Source organism: Orcinus orca, chromosome 1, assembly GCF_937001465.1.
Source record: "Orcinus orca chromosome 1, mOrcOrc1.1, whole genome shotgun sequence".
In the NCBI taxonomy this organism is placed as follows: domain Eukaryota; kingdom Metazoa; phylum Chordata; class Mammalia; order Artiodactyla; family Delphinidae; genus Orcinus; species Orcinus orca.
Window position 1 is genome coordinate 143,831,610 of NC_064559.1, and position 20,746 is coordinate 143,852,355.

Here is a 20,746-nt window from a genome sequence, read left to right on the forward strand (position 1 = left end):
CTCTGTTTTAAACCTATCCCTCAACCTTAGCAAGTCAACCAGATGTCAATTTTCTTTATCTAATCCTTTCTTCAATCTGTCCCTATCTCCCTCATCCCAATACTCCTATCCTGGTTCAGGCATTTGTAGTCTATTTCCTGGACTATTCTGGCTTCCCTGCCTTTGTTGTCTCCATAACATCCCTCATTTAGACTGCTGCCAGAGAGTTTTATTCACTGAATCACTGTCTAGCTTATTAAAAAAAAAAAAAAAAAAGGAATTTGGGGCATTTAAATCACCTTTCCAGACTTCCTTGGTAGCAATAACTGATGACTACTCATTTTTGCAATACCCTTCTCAGGGTGGTACCACTATAGAAGGAATATAGCAGGGTGACTGAAGGCACCAACTCAGAAGCAAAATAGCCTGGGTTTGAATCAAACCGGTCAGCTAGACTAGCTGTGTGACTCTGGGCAAATCACACAACACCTCTGTTCCTCATTTCCCTCATTTATTGTGGGACCACACTCAGGAGCTTTTTGTAGGAATTAAATTAAGCTAGAAAGGGTCCAGGAAAATGCAATAGAGAGCCAAGGAAATATGTCTATACATAAGTACTCGTATCATTGTGACTTGTGTCATCGTGACTAGTTTCAGCTGTTGCCCCACTATTTATAATCTTTTTGGAGTCCAAGGGCCATGACTTGATCATCTTTGTGAGCGTACTCTCTGTGCAAAGTAGATTCTTAGCAGATGTTTGTTCAATTAAACAGAACGTATATGAAATGTGACAAAGGTGTGCTCAACTGTTTTTAGGTGGAATGACTTGTGTCAGTGACACAAACATCCGTTATTTCTTTTCTTTAAATCAGCTTTATTGAGGTATAATTTCCATGTGATAAAAGGCACAATTTTAAGAGATGAGTTCTGCCAAATGCATGCATTTAGGTAACCAGCCTCCCCATCAAAATGAATAGTATTCCCATTACCCCACGTTTCCCTCTGTGTCTTTCTGCAGTGAATCCTCACTCCCCACTCCAACCTCAAGTAACCACTGGTCTACTTTCTGTCTTATAGATCAGCCTTGCCTGCTAGTTATTTTAAATCTTTACACTAAAAATGTTTCCGTGTTTCAACCTGAACGATCCGTATCTATGTAATCAACTCATATGTAGTAACATGAAAGGAAAGCTATACACGATGCACCAGGTGTTCTGGGGAGGGCGCTGGTGAGGAGAGAGGTAAATTTTAGTTGAAAGTGGAAAACAGCATCTTGTACTTTATAGCCATTTAATTCTCGACACTTGGCTTTTCTGTTTGCTTGTTTTTTACTCAGTCATTTTAGACACGATTCTAACCTGTAGGCTCTGTAGGCAAGACAGAGTATCTTTATTCTACACTCTGGAACGCTGAGTTCCCATAAGGTGCGGCCTCAGTGCTGGAAACCAAGGCCCTGTTGTTTGGATCCAAGTTTCCAGCCTACTTCTGGGCCCAGAGTTCTTTAGGGAAACGTGTTACTGAAGAAAAAAAAAAAAAAGCTGTGTCCCGTTATTGAGGTTGTAGGAAGGACCCCTGATAGGCAGTTCGGCAGGTTCTCTCGGGGCGGGGTACGCTCCACTGAACTCCGGAACGCATTGTCTTTGAGGGCGACACCCTGAACGCTGCCCGCGGGAAGGGGACAGAATCCCCCCGAGGGGTGCGCGGAGCGCAGCGGGCCGGCAGCCCCGAGGCCAGGGGTGAGGTCAGGGTGGCCTGGGGGCCGGGCCCGGACGTGGCCTGCAGACTCAGCGCTGGACGAGCGCACTCACACAAAAGAGGCCGGAAAGTGGCGGGAGGAAGCGGGCGCGTCACGGGGGCCGCAGCTGGGAGCCTGGCGCGCCCGCCCCGCCGCGTCCCAGGTACACGGCCCGCTCGCCCCGCCGCTCCGCCACCGCCACCGCCACGACCGCGGCGCCGCCAATGAGACTCCTTCCGCTCCTAGGTGAGTGCCCGCGCCCCGGTCGCCCGGCTGCCCCGGGCCAGCACCTGTAGGGAATAGGCTATTTCCAAGGTGGAACTCACGTGCCGAGTGCGTTTGACCAAGACTCCAGGGGGAATTGACACAGTCCTTCTCAGGATGTTTTTCTCTTTGGCCTTTCAACTCTGGAGTTCGATATTCAGTACCCAGGGACCAAGTCATCTTTTTATTCCTGCTGACAAAGTCCTCAAAGTCCCAGACTTTGACCTTTCTTCTGATCTTCCCCCAAGACATTTGGGAAATCCAAACCATTAACACTTGTGGGAGGTTTCCTGGCCTTTCAAGGGGACCGCTGGCCCAGACTTTGGGTTCCTTTAAAATACCATTTCGATGATACTGTGCGGAAAGAAAATAAATCACATCTTTGAAGCCGAATTAATTCTGGTTTAGACAGTATATACAGCCCTATGTGAGGCTAGGATTTAGAAATGAATGTTTAAGAATCTCTTGTTACCAGATGAGGACAATTTATCTCGGATGACTGTTTTCAGAGTAATGACTTGCATGATTCAAAACTGTCCATCCCAAGCGTGTTTGTCTTCAGAAGGCCTAGGACAACAATAAAAAAGGAACGTCCTACCCTTTTCCTTATCGTTTCCTAACAGCCCACATAATACCATTGCCAACTTTGTTTTCAAAAACTCTGAAATAAAGGCTTGTTCTCTCTTATGCTGCATGTTATTGGTCATGTTTGTCTGGTGTTCCATTTCTGGAAGATCGATCTTTGACCAGTATGTTGAGTTGATTTTTTTCCCCTCTAATGGGAGAAAATGTAAAAGAAACTTTATTATGGAAAAGGGCAGAATTTTAAAAGATAATTAGAACACAGAAAAAAAAGTAATTGCATTTGTCCTCCTGAATGGTATGATATGTTTCTCTTCATCTTAAAATAACACAGATTTGACTTTGAAAAGACACAAATATTCAGTTCACCTTGACTTCTTTCTGCACAGAATCATTCCCAGGGGAGAGATATTACTTTACAATCATGTAGCTACCTTTAAAAGTATCTCACCTCAAGGTGAAGGGTCCAGTGATGTAAGAATGCTGTTTTCTTTATAAAGCCAGGTTGCTTACTACATTTTAGCTTGGTTGAGGTTTACTTGATAAACACTGAGACTGAAGAAAAACGTTACATTTTTTTACTCACTTGGTCATGTCCTGTTATTTACCTAAATCCTCCTTTGGGAAATTCTCATAATGCATTTATCTAAATGGAAAGAAAGAAGGATAGTAATGTGTATGTCATCTAACTCAACAGTGGGAGAAGGTTTTTCTTTTTCTTTTTGAAAAGGTGTATTCTCTATTTTCTTTAGTGGGTTTTTCCACTTTGCTGAATTGTTGCTACACTCAGAATTGTACCAGGACACCTTGTCTCCCAAATGCAAAATGTGAAATACGGAATGGAGCTGAAGGCTGCTATTGCAACATTGGATTTTCAGGAAATGGTGTCACAATTTGTGAAGGTAGACAATCTTTATTACCTCTTTTGGAGTATATTGTAAGATTAAATTCTGATATGACTGCTTTTTTCTTATCGAGAAGTTAAGTTGTCTTACTTTATACTGTTTGGTTTCATGCTATTGATAAAAAAGCTTAATTAACGAAACGATAAGTTTAAACTTCCCAGGTCAAAATTTATACTTGATTATGGACTTTTGATGACTCCATGCATATCTTATTTTGGGTAAAGATTGCCCTTGAACTTAAGCTGGAAAACTAGGTTCTGAGAGCAGAGTCAATACCTTCAGGAACAGAAGAACAGAGAATTCATGAAGTCCAGGCTATATCCGCATGTGTTGCCCTCAGATACCTTCCTTAGTACTTGCCTATCTAAATTTGAGAATACCATTAAGAGATTCGAGGTTTTCTCCTGCATACCCTGGATATATACCCTGGAGAGAGAGAGAGAGAAAGAAAATTTTAAAATATATTCTTTTCTGAAAAAGTAGATCCCATTTATGGAACTTTAGACTAGAGCCCAGAGCAAGAATGCCAGGAAAGTTCCTTCTAGGCTACAATTTAGCCCATTGACTTGATGAACAGAACACTATCCCATAATCAAATTTAAGTGATTTCTTGCCTGTGGTCTCCATCACCACCATGCCTCTTCTTTCCTCAAGCTTCACCCAGTCTTTATTCTTTCTTTCATTTTTAGTAGAATCTAGTTTAACTAGGTCAATAGAACAACATTCTATGTAGGAGGAAAAAAAAAGTTCCAAGCTATGTAAATTAGTTTTAAAATATAATTAAATGGAAGTCTCAGACTCGAACTGTGTGGTATTACACTCCTAAATGTATTTAAGATAACATGGACTTTTTCTAATTAAGCCAGGATATTGTACATTGTTAATATTGCATGTGTTTGCTTATAGCATAAACAAGTTGTGTCTCGTGATTCAATTTGATAGGCTCTTAAAAAAGATTAAATATGCAGTATATAGTAAGACCAGACCTCATCACAATTAGTTTAATGCTTAAAAATGTGGAGCAAAGCTACAGTTGCTTAATGGTGCATTAGATCAGGCATTTCTGCTTGTACATACAGCCGGGATTTGTAATTTACTATTCTACAAGCACTACAAAATTCTTTCCATAAATAGTCTTAGATTTTTATTGTGTATTTAATTGAATGGCATTATGGCAAGTTGATAGTTGAGTGACCTTCAAAATATGGCATCAAACATATTAGTGCACTTTTCCACTAATCATTACAAATTGTACCAGAGTACTTCATAAGCAGTGTTGCCTTTTTGTTATTTAGATACTTTTCAAGTGTCATGATTACCATCATTAACATCAATAATTTTTCACAATTTGGACCTTCAGCAGCCAAGCAGTTCATAATCATGTTTTTAATGATTTCTTTTAAAAACACCTCTTCCATTATCCAATGCAATTGTTTTTCCCCCTGCTGTTTAGTCAATAGTCAGCTGAAGGGCAGAAAATATTTTCTGTTGAAAATAAAAATATTTCAAGAGCTTTGGCCCTGAAATTTCTTTTCACACAGAACACAGTTTGTAATGGGAATTTTTTTTCTTTTCAAGTTCTTCTTAAATTCCCTTCTTATTTGAAGAATGGTGCATATACACTTGTGTTAATATTCACAATCTGAGGTTTATAATATCCTCTTAAAACTGTTCAAACAGTGGTTTTCATCTTTTTCACATTTTATTAATCCACTGACAAATTTGGGACACTTTTTTCAGTAAATATATTTAATATGATTTTTGGAATCAAAACATTGTGTTTTCAACTGCTGACTCGTCTAGATTATATTTTGGGTTTGAAGACTCTTGTTGGCTTTTTTCATCTCTAAGGAGATTCCCTATCTTTCCTTATCTTTCTCTAAGATTGTTAGTAGGTCTCTAAGAAATCACTGGACAGAATTTTTGTTACAGAAGATGCCTGCTTCTTGAGGAGTGGAAATTGTTGTTTTTTGGCATCATTAGCATCATCTTCATCATCTTCATAAAATCTGGCTCCCTCCAAGGCATGCCAAATAAATGTCATGATAATAACCCAACCTTACTCAATGTATTCTGTTCCAAGAGCTAGTTTTGAACAAGTTATTTAGATTTTGGATTACGTGGTCCCACAGAAACAAGTTTTAATAGTAGTGAATTTATTTCACTTAATTATCTTTTTATTGAACAAGTATTTGTTGAGCACTTTCATCATCATCATTATCATTATCACGATCATCATCAGGATAGTTAAGCTGTATTGTTCACTTAGTCCAAGATATTAATTAGCACAACATCTTCATCCGTTATTATTCCCATTTTATCTATAAGGAAATACAGTGTTAAGAAGGTAAGTGAAAATCTCAAGTGACACAACAAATAAGTAGTGGAGCCAAGATTTGAGCCCAAGTCTGTCTAATTCCAGTGCCTGTATTATTACTCACGGTGTTTGACCATAAGGCCTCTGCTTAACAGATACTGCTATGCCCTTGGGTTAAAATAATCAATAAGAATTGACCTTGATTTCTAATATATCTGAGGACAGTTACAGAACTATGTTAATAATTTGATACAATGTTATAAAAGAGGTAAGTTTGAGGTGTGCAGTCAACAGCAAGGAAGTTTTCCAAGTAGAGGTGACATTTATGCTCAGAATTGAGAATAAATAGATTTTATTAAGACGAACAAAGTGACAGAGAGAAGTCAGGCAAAAGGAATCAGCAGTAACAAAGGCCTAGAAGTTGAACATGTGTGTGTTTTTTTTTTTAAGGAGCTCCAAGTATTTCATGCTGGATATATATCACAGGTATCTTAGTTGAGGGGTCAATGGCAATTAAGTCAAGATGTCAAAGGTATGGACTTTATTCTGTTAACAAAAGAAAGCCTTTGGCAGGTATTAATTAGCTGAGTTACATGATAGATTGTATGTATTAGAAAGATAACCCCATTAGGTAGAGTAAGAACGGATTAGCAAGGGTCAACTCACAAAGACCATTTACCCAACCTGTAAAACCAATAGTACAGTTCATTATACTTTATGCTCCATCTACCCAATGTACTTTAATCTTCATATCAAGCAGTTGAAATAAAAACTACAGATGCTGTCTTTTACTTACAAACAGTATTATTACTGGTTATAACTAGCTTCTGTTGAACTCCACACTACAGCCTTTTGCATATGAGAGAAGCAGGACTCTGAAAGCTTAAGTGAGTTCCCCAGTGTCCCAGGCTAAAGTGATAAAGTTAGGACTCAAACCCTGGAATCTCAGCCTTCTCTAAATTACCAAAAATGTCAGTGTATTACCAGTCACCTGACATAATTAGTTTAGTACAGATTTTTAAACCAAATTGGTGGAACAGTATCATTTTAATAGGAATGTATTTATTACCACTTTATTGAGGTATTAATGGGAATTTATTACATACTTATCTTTATGCTGACATGTAAGTGTATTTTAAGATAGAAGGTGAAAAAGTGTGGAGAAATTTGGGGGTACCTTTAAAGGCTTTTGAAATTGTTGATGATGTTTAACTATAAAATGTAGGTTATTTTAGTTCTTTAAACATATATTACTATTGCCGTTCCTTACGGCTCTCAGTACATTTTTGACTACCTTCTAGTGCACAGTAGTTACAAATATAGGAAGTTAAAGATCCCTCCTCCCCCAGGTAATTATGAAAGTGTTAAAAAAGGGAAGGAAGGTTAGAAGGGCTGAAAGAATCTTTGGCTACACCTAAAACACTATATTGCTTGAGTTGGAATATACTGAGCTGTGAGAAGCAAGAAGCAGGAACCAGTGGAAGGATGAAGTGCATTGCATGTTTGGGTGTAAGGATGGGGGGTGGTGAGAAAATAGTCTCCCTACTCTCATATCAGCACATTAAGTGGGGCTGTTTTTTGGGAAGTTTCATGGAATGAGAATGGGTAGGAGGAAAACAACTGCCCCAGGTAAGGAGAGGAATGGTCAGGAAGGATGTAATTGACTACCAGTACGCATGTATAAAAATCTTTTCAGAGCTTGAGACATGCCTATTATGCCTATTATGAACAACATCACAAGCACTTTACAGAAAATAATGAAGTCTTGGTGCCTGACTCAGGGAGACATACTGTATGATTAAAAAGTAGTTTTTCATTATTATCTAATAACCATACGTATGCTTGTAAAATTCAACTGGAAGAATATCATAATAAACTAGAGAGCAGTATGAGGCTGGTAAAGGTAAAGAGAAGTGTCACAGTAGCTATCTAAAGAGCAGAATGTGAGAGAAATATTAATTAAAATAGTCCACTAGCATGAATCTGTCCAAGATAAAATAGAAGTGTTGAGGACATGTGATTGCTTCCATAACAATTTTTTCTTTAGTAATAAAGAGGTTGCTCATCAAAATGGGCAAACCAATAGTCATCAGAACAGACGCAAAGCATACAAAATGTGTATGTCATGAATATACACATCGTTAACACAATTAGATATACTATCTAAACTATGTCCTACAAGTAATAACTGTAGCTGTAAATACTTAACAAAATGATAATATCTGTAATAGAAATGTGAACAGAAAAATAACTCTTATGTACTCTTCTTTGCATCACATCTCAATGATATTTCATATTTAATAATGATATATACATATAGTCAAAGCTATATAACATACATATACCTTTTCACTTTTATGAGGTATAGTCACATTCCGTATGTGAATGATTTTTCAGAACAAACATGCCAGAATAACAAACTAATTGGTATCACCCATTTCTCACTCAAGTAAATATCATTGTCTAAGATGGTTTAATTATGAAAATGATGCTACCAGTGCTTAAAATTTTATTAGAACTCTTACTTTATAATTTATATGTATAATATAATAAATTAAATTTAAATAAATTATTTAAGTATATATATATATTTTTTTTTTTTTTTTTTTCCTGTCCTCAATGACAATGAGATTTTGAGAGTGGATTTAATCTTCAGAAACAGCTAAGAGAAACTTTTAACCAAATCTGATGGGTGAAGTGGAAGATTAATTGCCAAAATGGTTTTAAGAAAATGGTGTGTGGTTATAAAGTAATATGAGATGAAATATTTTTCATGAGTAGCATGGAACAAAGATAGTTTTTTAAGTTTTGAAATGTTTTGATATTGCATATAATAGCGAGATCACTAGAATAAATGTGCTGACTTTCAAGTTGTTAATTCTCATTGGGATGCTTAAGTTCTGTTATTTGCTTAAAGATAGTTGTATTATTTTCACGCATTCATTTCATAAGCATTATCTGTTCTTTATGAATCCGATTCCAAAGGGCATTGTTAATATCTCTAGCTCTAAAAGTAACAAAGATAAACCCAACACATTGTTGACCTAGATTCTAAGTTTATACCAGCTTACTTAGAAATATTTTCGTTAATACAAATATTTTATGAAATAAACCTTACAGTGTAGGACAAAAATGTCATAAAATGTATCAGTGCATTTTGGCGAACATGTCAAGCATTTTCTTATATGATAAACATCATCATTACCTTTTTAAAACATCATCATTACCTTTACTTATTTCAACAATTGGAATATTCATTTTGACCCTGTCATTTTTGAAACCTATTCTAACTTTGAAAATTTAGAATATGGTACCCTTAATAATTTAGCATACCAACATTTTATTTCTGTTACCAAAAAAGATGGTCCATCAGTTTAGTTCTGTCATGATCTGGCAAATTAAATAGTCTGGTTACCAAAGTTAGTCTATTTATTGAGTGAGACAGTTGGAACAAAAACAAGGAAAGTTAAAGTTTATAATCATCTTTAAATTGTACTGATATTTAACTTCTGTGGAGTTACATACCCAGAAGATAGAGTGCATCAAAACTGCCTGGATTAGGTCCCTCTAGAAAAGCGATTTTTCACAGCAGCTTCTAAATCTTTTTTGTCTTAAGGCTGCAAATGGGTATCTTTTGAATATTTGTTTTCATTTCTCAGCTGGCATCATCAGCTCTCCTAGTAGTTCATCTACAACTTTTCTTATCCTTTTACATTTATTACATTTTGTGGTATTGAAACTTAGGAGTACAGAATTGAGTTGCAGCCAGGGCTAGCATTTTCTTTAATTTTTCCCTTTCTCTCTCTCTTTTTCTCTCTGCCTCCCTCTCTATGTCTTTTTCTCTTTTCTTCTTGTTCCAGTCCATAGAAGGAGGTGTCTTCTGGTTTTTAAGGAATATTTAAGGAATATTTGAAGATTTAGAAATCTATGTCTCAATAACATTACATCCACATCTTCCTTCATATGTAATATGTTACTAAAAACCCTTGAGGAAGCAAAATTTCTTTTGTAAAACAAGTGTATTTTTACATACTCCAGAGGAATTTCCTAGGAAAATGAATACTAGTACAAACTTGAAAAAGTATGAACTCTAACATGCTTCTAGATAGCTGTGTATCAAATTTTTTTAAAGTGAGGTACATATTTCCTTGGGCCTTCTTGTACTGAATGGAAACTGTAACCTGTTTAAAAACTGATAGTCTAAATTAACCCAAGGCTTACATTCCAGGATGCATGACTTCTGTGAACTTCATCCAAATAAATAAAATACCTTTGCCAATTTCAGAAATTCTTTTCCTTGTAACTAGAAATATGACCTCTTTCGTCTGTTGACAAGAAGAGTTACACAATAGAGAGAACAAACTCAAGCACAATAATTAAGTAGAACCTCCTCAAAAAATCTACTCTATAAGATTACAAATTCTTTTACCATATAAAAAGAGAAAAATAAAAGAATAAACCATTATAGAAACCATCTTTAAGCTAGTATTTTATTTTTAAAAAGAAATAGAAAAAAGAACTTGTGTCATTTGAGTTTTGCTGATCAGCACCACAGTTTTAAAACTAAAAACTTCTCCATATCTCCTCCCTCTATTTGTATAGCTGATTCACTTTGTTATAAAGCAGAAACTAACACACCATTGTAAAGCAATTATAGTCCAATAACAATGTTAAAAAACTAAAAACTAAAAACTTCTCTTATCTAACTTGACAAGGTCATTTTTTGCAGACTAAGTTTCAGGAATCATTTTTCTAAGTCATCCTGTTTCATGTGTATTTCACTGGACAGATATGACAATGAATGAGATACAAACTAAGAATTATCCTGAGTTCTTAAAGAAAAGTTTAATATGAATATATGATTTTGGATTTTCCCAACTAATCTATAATGAAACATGAAAATGTTTCTTCATGTAGAAGTCTCATTTATTTTTGATTACTTTTTAATCAGTATTATCTACGTGGATTCATTGCATATTTAGAATCAGAAAAGTAATATCAGATAACTAATGGCACAGAGAATTAAACAGAAATAGTAAAAATCAACACAGAACTTCTGAGTGCTAATATCAATAATCAAAAATACTTACTCAAATTTCTGTGTTAAATCAATCCTAGATAAGACTTACTACCTGATTTGACATTATCAGAGTGATGGGTTTTTTTTTTTCAAGTGAAGACTATCAATTTGTTTTTACTGTAGGCTAAAATGTTGATTCATCATATATATATTTATATATATATACGTCATATAATATGTGTTGCTGATGATAAAGCATCAATAGCAATACAATTGGATATCATTTTTCTAGCATTAGTTTTCATTTTTTGCATGCAAAGTGAACATGGCAGTTGTACCATCTTATACTTTATGTTCAGTCATATCTTTAGGAACTGCTAGGAAATTTAAATTAAGTGAAAATTGTGCTCTAAATGTGGAATTTTCAAACATTTTAAACCTCTGTTGCTTTTCAAGAAAATATTGGCATAAAGAAGAACAAAGGAATTTGGAGATAGCACCTTTAACACCGTAAAGTGACTCAATGAGTCTCAATTCTTTCGCTTTGCTTATTAAAATTCTATTATTTTGTCAATATTTTAAGATTGCTAACTTCATTTTGCAATATTGATGATATTTCTTTTGTTGTTGGAATGTCAATTTTCTACAGTCCCAGTTTTAATAGGGCATTAGCATACTTCATAGCCAACTCCCAGTTATTTTGGAAGCAAATTAACCAGTCTTCTGATTATCTATTTTTGCATTATTTCTCTTCATCCTTACTTAGTCTCTTTAATGCTTAAATAAGGAACTTCAGATTTACAGCTTATTCACAAAAAAAGAATAATAATATTGATATTAATTTGAGTGCTTTCTCTGAGCTACCATCTATTCTAAGCACTTTACATGAATTTGTAAATTTAATCCTCATAACAACTCTGAAGTAAAAGCTAGTATTATTCTCAATTTATAGGTTAAATAATTTTCCCAGAGAAAGTACCTTCAAACAGTCTTCTCATGATCCTCAAACTACTATGTGAATTAAGTCTGCAAATAATGAAATTGAATCTCATTAAGAAGAAAATGAATTATTTTGGTTCTACCCCTCCTACCTCAATTCTGCTTTTTTTGTGCTACATTATCAAAACAACTGATAAAAAGAAAAAAAAATGTGTGGTGTGTATATTTATGATACCTTAGGAATAAGTACAGAGAAGTTAAAACTATTTACAAGTTTTAATAGCTTGATGAAAATCATAGGCCAGAAACAATTGTTTAACTCCTGCTTATCTATCTCTTTCAAGCCCAGTGAATTGAAAATAAAATCAGTGAAATCAAAGGAGGCTCATGAGACGTCTACAAATTAAGAGTGAACTTCTCAAAATAGAATCCAGTGCTACGAATGGGGGTAGTTCAATGTACACAGAGAAGGCTTCAGTGAAGATGGTGTCTTTTCCCTGTGGTGGTCATATTCTTTACCCTTCCCAGAAAGGGAGTGGAAATCTAAGTGATTGGTTGAGACATTATTTTCCTAAAGCTGTACAGATTGGTCTCCCTATTTCCCATTGGTGTTTGCTCCCAAATAAAGCCAAGAAAATACTCTCAAAGGAAACTTTGTCATCTGCCTGTCATCACTTAAGGTGCAAATTAATACCACCTTTCTGCCCACTCCCCATCTATGCTACCTGGAATAATGCCTGAAACTTGCCCCACCCACGTATGCAGCAAACCCAGAACTCTTGCACTAAAGAGGTTGTAACTGTCAGGCAAAACCTGGGTCATGGTACCTGTGATAATCAACATTGTTCTTTAGTTATAAACATAAGGGTCTTTTAAGGATAACCAGTCATTGGAGAAAAGCCAAAAATACAAACACAAAGATGAATAAATAGAACTGGCCTGAAAAAGTTACTTTCTAGGGAGAGAAAGTTTGAAGGAAAAACTCTAGTTGATACCCTCAAAGAGATTCTCAAAAATTTTGCATCCTAACAAACAAAACAAATAGAATAGGCTTCTGTGTGTGAAAGAGCTATTATACCAGAAAAAATACTTTCTTCTTCGGTATATCCCATAACCTTTGTGCTGCTCAATTCCTTGTACCTCCTTTATCCTTTTATTCATCTCCTTTTGTAGAAATCCATCAAGACAATAAACTGGTAAAATTGTCAGTAATGCAAGCAATTCTTGAAAATCACCAGAAGATTGAGACTAAAGTCTCTATTCCTGGGTTTTCTCTCCTATGAAAATGATCACACACCGAACAGGGAAACTACAAATTTCAAATTTTCTTACACATCAGTAGAAGATACCCCTGGACTGCATAAGTCAGGATATTCTTAAGTTCATCAGCTGAGCACAATCCCCCTTTTTATAATAACCCAATTTCACCCCCTTGTGATCTTTTCCATTATCTCTGCCTACAGCTCTCCCAAATTCCTCCCCTAGTTTATCTCAAAGGTAAAACAGGGTAGTCAATGTGTCTTTTGACCCTAATTTCATGATTTGCTGGTAATTTTTCACATTATAATGTCATTAATATGGGGATAGAGCCCATACTTGGTACCCAGGAATAGTGCATTGTTGTTGAAGAACCTCCGCTCCATTTGATTGAACTCAAACTTTGTTTTTGACTTACTTATAAATTCTGTGGTTATAATATTGTAATTATCTGCAATTTCCAACCTATGTTGTTTGTTTTCCCTGAGTAATTTCCTGAATTCACTGGCTAATACTCTTGAGAGTTCATACAAAAAGATCTATTTTTCTCCTCCAATAAAATATATTTATCTTCTGATCTATGTTACTCCCAAATTGAGGCAATAACGTGCAATAAAGCAGCAGAAAAATAATACCCAGAGACTGCAGAACTAAAAGGCAAAGATGGAAAATACGAGAGCAACATGGAGAACCTAATATCCATCTAATAGAAGTCTTATTAAAGTAGGATCAGACAAGATTTAGCAAAGGAAATAACAAAAGATATAAGACAATTTCCCATAGCTTAAGAAACACCTGAGTCTTCAGTTAAAAGAGCCCTCTACTATTCAACTGTCTTTTGCATAATATGTTTGTGCCTTGCTTCTCAGCTTATGTTTAAGGAATACCTATTGATATCATGCAATAAAAGAAGAGTATAGTTTACTTCAAAACCTGTCATTTTTATTTATACATTCAAAATGTTTATTACCTTTGTGTACCTAAATAATAGAATATATAGACTTCTTCATTCCTGTAGCATAGGTGAAAACCTTCTCAAATCATGGGGACAGAGTGAGAAAAAGCACTTTTCAAGACGACAGTTGAGTGACTCTTACCATCAGGAGAGTGAATAGGTGCGAAGCAGCCAAAAATCAACAATGACCACTATAAGAAGAGTTTCTATCAATCCTCTGGGCCTCCATGTCTACATTCATCTACTTTCATTTAACCCTTTTCTGAGACTAATTCTAGTTTAAGAAAGGAGGGGTATATTTTAGAAATACTGTGATATTACCCCATCATCTAAAAAAATAAAATAATTACTACACCAAAGTCTTATCTTCCAGGTGCCCATTATTGGATCCCTTTCTTATATCCTTGTATCTCAATAACTGGGAGCAGCCCTGTAATTTGAACCCTCCTAGTATGCCATGCCCGAGTAACTAAATTCTCTGATAATAAATTCTCATATGACTGTGTTGAGGTCTCCAAGCTTGTTATGTATATTCTAGTCCTGTTCAACTGGGACTGTTATGGTAATGGTTATTAATGTCTCTGTCAGCTTTAAAATTCTTTGATTCTGTTATTGTGAGACTTTTATTTGGACTGTAGTCAATATACAGTTCATCTACTTTTTGGGTAACTAATGGATTTTCGGCTCAGTTTAAAACATGAAAATGAAACAGATATGGATTTTGGTCTCTTGCCTCTAAACTCAGTGCACTTTCCACTCTACTACCCTTCTTTTTACTGCGATCTCTGGAGCTGGCATGACCAATGCAGGTGAGGCTTTCATCTACTGCTTGTGCTACCTTCTCCCTATTCATGGCCATAACACCATCATGATATTCTTTTCTGCTGAACCAGGATGTGACCTCAAAGTTCTTCTCCAGGCAGATGTTACAAATCAGTAGAGGCAGGCACATAAATAAAACTTATTTTCCATTATTTCCATTATTGTTTTCTCTGGTGATTTCCTCCTTTGAAAGGAACTTCTGGACGAATCTTCAGTGAACCCCCTGTATTAGAGTGCTAAAAAGTAAGGTATTACATAGAAAATGATCAGCAGGAGAAGTGCTATATCAGAGTCACCTGAATCATAAAAAAAGAAACAAGAAGGCTATAAACCTTGATTTTTATATTTGCTCCCCTCTGGGAAAGGTTTAGTCACTGTTGTATGCAGTTGACAGAACCCCTTTTGAATAAAGTGATACACATATTCGTTATGTGGGGAGGAGGGTTATGATTCATGTGATTTTATAAGTACCATTTAATGAACAATCTGGAACAAAATGCTACAAAATAGAACTTGTCCTTGTGTTGCAATTTCAAAAGAACATTGATGATTGTTTATTTTTAACTGTGATGAGCCAGGGATGTTGAGAGTGGACTTGATCAGAGGGGCAGTCTTCTCAGCTGGAAACCTGTAGCTAAATTTCTCCATTCTGAGGATTTCATATAGTTCCAGGCATCAAAATACTTTGTGTCAGACAATAAATGGGACAGGATAATCAGCTGTGTGTGTGCTCAGGAAATAAATCAGGCACTTTCAATGTTGGAAAAATTATAAACTGAGATTCATTGTCTAAAACTCAATACACATGTCACTTTCTTTGCAAGGCCTTTCTTATTTCTATATTTTAAGAATAATTGTTTGCTTTTTCATCTTCTCATAATTCATTTTTTATTTTTACATCAATTCATGATATTGGAATAAGTGTTGATGGAGTTTGCCTGCTTCTTTTTTTTTTTTTAACATCCTTATTGGAGTATAATTGCTTTACAATGTTGTGTTAGTTTCCTCTGTATAACAAAGTGAATCAGCTATATGCATACGTCTATCCCCATATCCCTTCCTTCTTGCGCCTCCCTCTCACCCTCCTTATCCCACCCCTCTAGGTGGTCGCAAAGCATGAGCTGATCTCCCTGTGCTATGCAGCTGCTTCCCACTAGCTATCGATTTTACATTTGGTAGTGTATATATGTCCATGACACTCTCTCACTTCATCCCAGCTTGCCCTTCCCCCTCCCCGTGTCCTCAAGGACAGGAATAAAGACACAGACATAGAGAATGCCTGCTTTTTAATAGTGCCTGGGGAATCCCAACAGTGACTGCTGTTTGAGGAGAGTAACTAATTCTTATTCTTGAGTGGATCCTTGGAAACTACCAAAATTCCTTGGATCCAATCTGTAAAATACTATGGATTGTTTTTGAGTGGTTACTCTGATTGGTTGGCGCCCCATTCTTATTGTTCCTTGCCTATGCTGAATTTATTAAGACATTGTGGGTGGTATTCCTGCTTGCATGAATCAGCACTTAGATTTGCTTGAATTCTATACATTGTAAGAGACCCATATAGCAAGATTACATTAGGTATAATCCCATCCCAAATATTTTGCTGTAAATAAAGACTATCCATTATAGCCAGATAGAAAATGTGCATGAATGATCAGTTTGCTTAATAAACTTCACATTGGTTTTCTCCAAACTGTCTTTCCCTATTTCATTTTGAGTGATCAACTGTGCAAGACTGAATTTCCATTAACTTATCTATTCCTCTTTTGAACATTTTCCTGAATTAGGAAGCAGTATGTCCTAAAGCAGGGACATTTGCAATATTGGCACTAATACCTTGTGATGACCTCCTGTTTTTGAAGCACCCTGGTCCTAATCTTCAGAGTCCCAGGAGTCACATTGACTATGGTATTTTTTTTCTGCATCTGATGTGTCACATATGCTGTTTTCATAGAAATCCTAGTAATTGTGAAATTATTAGCACTTAGAAAAATGATATTTTCATTTCTAAGCATATTAGTACTTTGTTCTTTCTTTAATTTCAAAACAGAATTTTATTCTGTGTTGTTGAAAATATCTGTCTCACATTTATCACTCTTTCCCATGAACTAATCTTTTTAAATACAACATTACATGAAGCTGTATTTATTCTTCAGTTACCTACTTAAGGTGAAGTTGTATCTTTTTTTGCATTAGTATGTACAAAGTGAAGGACAAATTTTATTTTGTTTTTTATCAAACTCTAAATTTGATTAAATAGAATAAATTATCACATGAATGAATTGGGAAGAAAAAAATATTCTTAATCTCTGTAACTTTAAATTACTTCATTAGAATTTTAATACTTCCAATATATAAAGATTATGAAGAAAATATTGTCTTCATCTACAAAAATGTTGTGTTTAATTTTAAAAAATGTGTTGTAACCCTTCCTAAGAGTTATTCATTTCATGATTTAGGAAACATTCTTTTCATGCTCTCTAGCAGTGCTGAAATCAACTAAAAGAGTATATGTTTAGGAGGATATGGGAAAAATGTTTTGAAAAACTCTAATGTATTATCTCAGATAATTTCTTCTTCTTGTCTTCTTGAGATATGATTTTATATGCCATATTTTACCAACCATCAAACTGGTGCCAAGAATCTGAATTTATAATAAATCGATTTTTTAATTTGTTGGTCAGCTGTATGAGATAATACCACTATGTAGTGTACATTATACAGCATCTGTATAAATGTATCAAGCATTTTGAATGTTAAAAAACAGAACAAATCATATTTGTCTGCCTTGAAAGTTGTGATTTTCTGGATATTAAAAAATTAAGGCAGTATTACTGATACATTTCAGCTGCTTTAACTATTTTGGTCCATTGCCATTGAGGGAAAAGGTACCAGGACTTAAATTACTGTAGTCTCATGTGTAGTTGTGGGTAGAGTGAGAATAAGAATTTTAGGAGGAAAAAACATTCTGTTTAAAGAAATTGGAATATAGAGAAAGAACTCCAGCACCTGACTAATAGACGATGGTATTTTATATTCAAGTCAAAGAGTTTTCATTAAGAATGAGATTATTTTGAGTGTCATTGGCCTGAAAAGCTCGATTCCTGCCAAGTCCCTTTAAATGGAATTTACTGCACGGTAATGGTATTTCCCGTATTAACGTGATTTTTCCCACAATGTTATGTTCTGATAATTTATATTACCAAGAAATCTGGATTAATATACAGTATCAGAGATTCTCTTTATAACTGTTTAAAAGTTCCCAAACAAATTGCTAGAAGATAGAATGCCAGACTGTTCAAAGCCTGTACTTATTTTAAGGAGTAAATTAATACTTTGGTCCTTCATTTGCCATGGAAAAAGATAAAGACATTCTCTAGGAAGATTAGAATCCAGCCAAACATTGTAGGCTATATATAGCATACAAAGCCTTGTGCCATTTGTGAAAATGCTATCAGGGGGAAAACCCAATGAGTGAGTTTCTGTACTGTATGTTTTAGGGACACAGATTTAATTTAGAGATTATGGTTTGAAAATAAAATTTACTGTAAGAGTGTTTTTAGCTGATAAGAAATTGATTTTGTGACCTTGTTACACATTAATTGAAATATCTGGCAATATGCCTTGACGAGGTTTAAGGAACCATACACACTTGGAACCATATCATTCCTTCATGTTGAACTTGCTAGTTAATCACTTTGTTACCATTACGGGGAAGGAAACTACCTTTTGTGTGGGGTCTGAATAATCTTCTATGGCGTAACAAGTGGTTTTTATGTAATTGACATTATATTTAGTTGTTTCACTATATTGAAGGTGCAGTCATTTAAGAGTGTTATCCTTATAGATTAACATGGTATTTTGTATTTTCTAATACTTTAAAGGTTATATTTATAAAATCAAAAATAAGAAAGTGTGTGCACATGAGCACAGACATAAAAAATATTTGTTATTTAAATTATTCAGTGAATTTTAGAATGTAGTCTTTAAGAACTTACAGTAGAATGAAGGTAGCCAGGTTATCAGTGTTCTACATGTCTTACATGCTAGCTTATTTAACAGGTGTTAACTCAGGATATATTTACAGAGGAAAAAATGAATTGCAGAGGAGAGTTCAAACAAATTGTGAAATTTGTAAAGTCTTACCAAAGAACACCAAAATATATATTTTTTTTCATTGAGATTCTTTGGGTTGACTCACCAGGTCAGTTATATATGCAATAATTATGCAGAAAAGTGGGCATCTCCACTTTATTTCTCTTTTGTGGATATAACCTCAGAACTAAAATTTGGGTCATGTTTATTTAGTGATATCATGCTGTTAGCCCTCTGCAGATCAAGAACACATACTGAGTCTTAAAGAATTTGTAATTAAAAATGTCACTGGAGTCATGTTTAACATTTAAGTGGGAAGAAATGTGCTGTTTTTGGTACATTTTTGATAATTAAAGTTGACTTGTGCAGACAACTAAATCAATTTTGACGAGACTGAACAGAAGTTGAGGTGGTCCTGACACTTGCTTGATAGTTTTGTATTTGTGGAAAAAATTTGATATTTTGAAGTAAGAGAGTCCTATATCCTTTGTGTCAGAAAGGTTCTTATGCTAGGTTTCCTGGTGCCATATGGAGGATCTGTTCTGAAGATAATTTCTGGACCTTTATAAACACAGAAATCTATTGAGAATACTAAAAATAGTACAACAAATCTCTGTTGTATATGCAATGCAGGAAAGCAAGCAGATGCTTGATTATAGTGTTGTGTTTGTTCAACGAATGTTATGTTCCCTGCAGCAGTTTCATAATGGAATACTATGTGGAGAAGACTGTTTTTTTAAATATGTTTTGGACTTTGAATTTCAGTTTATTAGTAGACAAATATGTCAGAAAATTTTCAGTAGAGGCAGTAATTGTTTTATAGTCAATAATCTCTTTATACTTATCCTTTTAAACAATCAGATGGTTGCTTTAAGAATAAAGAAGTATGAAGTTAATATGAATTTAAGCAAGGTTTTAGATTATAACCCATAATACACTTTATTGTGTTTAGAAAAGAAAACTTAAGTCTTATTGATTACTGGAGATACAGTTTTCAAAAAAAGATTCCAGCGATTCATAAATTATGATCCAAGGACTTACTACTACTAATGCCTTAATATTTGCAGATCAGTTCCTTTATTAATTGAAAAGAAATTGTCCTTACAACAATATTAAAACCGAATGACACACTTACAAATATGACGCACTTAGAGAATAGAATTTAAAGCAAAATTTTGACATACGGTAAGTATTCAAATTTGGAATACCAAGTACAAATAATAAATACAGGAGGGGAAAAAATGGCTATAGTTTATTTCAAAGTAGATTACAGCAGGTGAAGGATTATAATGGAGACCTGCTTTGAAAATCTGTACCTCAACTTTTTAGATTCAGACACTATTGACACTTTGAACCAAGATCGATCCAAAGAAGCAGAGCTATAGAAGAAGCAGAGCTTCTGAGGAAGGCATCCCTGGGATCGAATCCTGGTTCCATCATTTGCTAGCTGTCATATTTGGACCAGTTGCTATGTCTTTGGTATATAAATAGTCTTATCAACTTCAAAATATTTTTGAGGATAAAAGAAGCTAATAAAAATATAGCATTTACTTATGATACTGGCCATATAGAAAGGCCTCAGTAAGTGAACTGTTATTAATGTAAATCTGTCAGTCACTTTCTGCCACATTGTTTTGGATAGGTTCATTCTTTTTCTACTTTCCCAAACTATCCAGAAAATCAGATGAAAATCATCTAGGCAGTTATGTTATAACAAGGTGCTCTTCTGCTTTTCCTAAATTCCACGAACAGCAACACATATGAGCACTTAACCATATACCTAGAATAAGGGTATATTAGTCCCTACTTGCTAATAGTTTATTAATCCTCAACTTACATTTTAGGCTTTCTGTGTCTGAAGGGGAAAAAAATTAAT

The 20,746-nt window shown here is 34.9% G+C and overlaps 1 protein-coding gene across 2 annotated transcripts in view; it reads left to right on the forward strand.

The window, feature by feature from the left end:
- The first annotated feature begins 1,566 nt into the window (after positions 1-1,566).
- ADGRL4 (adhesion G protein-coupled receptor L4) overlaps positions 1,567-20,746 on the forward strand; it is a 122,116-nt gene continuing 102,936 nt past the window's right edge. Inside the window, exons 1-2 of one of the 2 annotated variants that reach the window (XM_033405917.2) lie at positions 1,567-1,960; positions 3,313-3,462. In XM_033405917.2, the coding sequence (XP_033261808.1) occupies positions 1,939-1,960; positions 3,313-3,462 (172 nt within the window). In that variant the 5' untranslated portion in view covers positions 1,567-1,938. The remainder of the gene's footprint in view (positions 1,961-3,312; positions 3,463-20,746) is intronic. The other variant, XM_033405916.2, reaches the window with a different exon arrangement.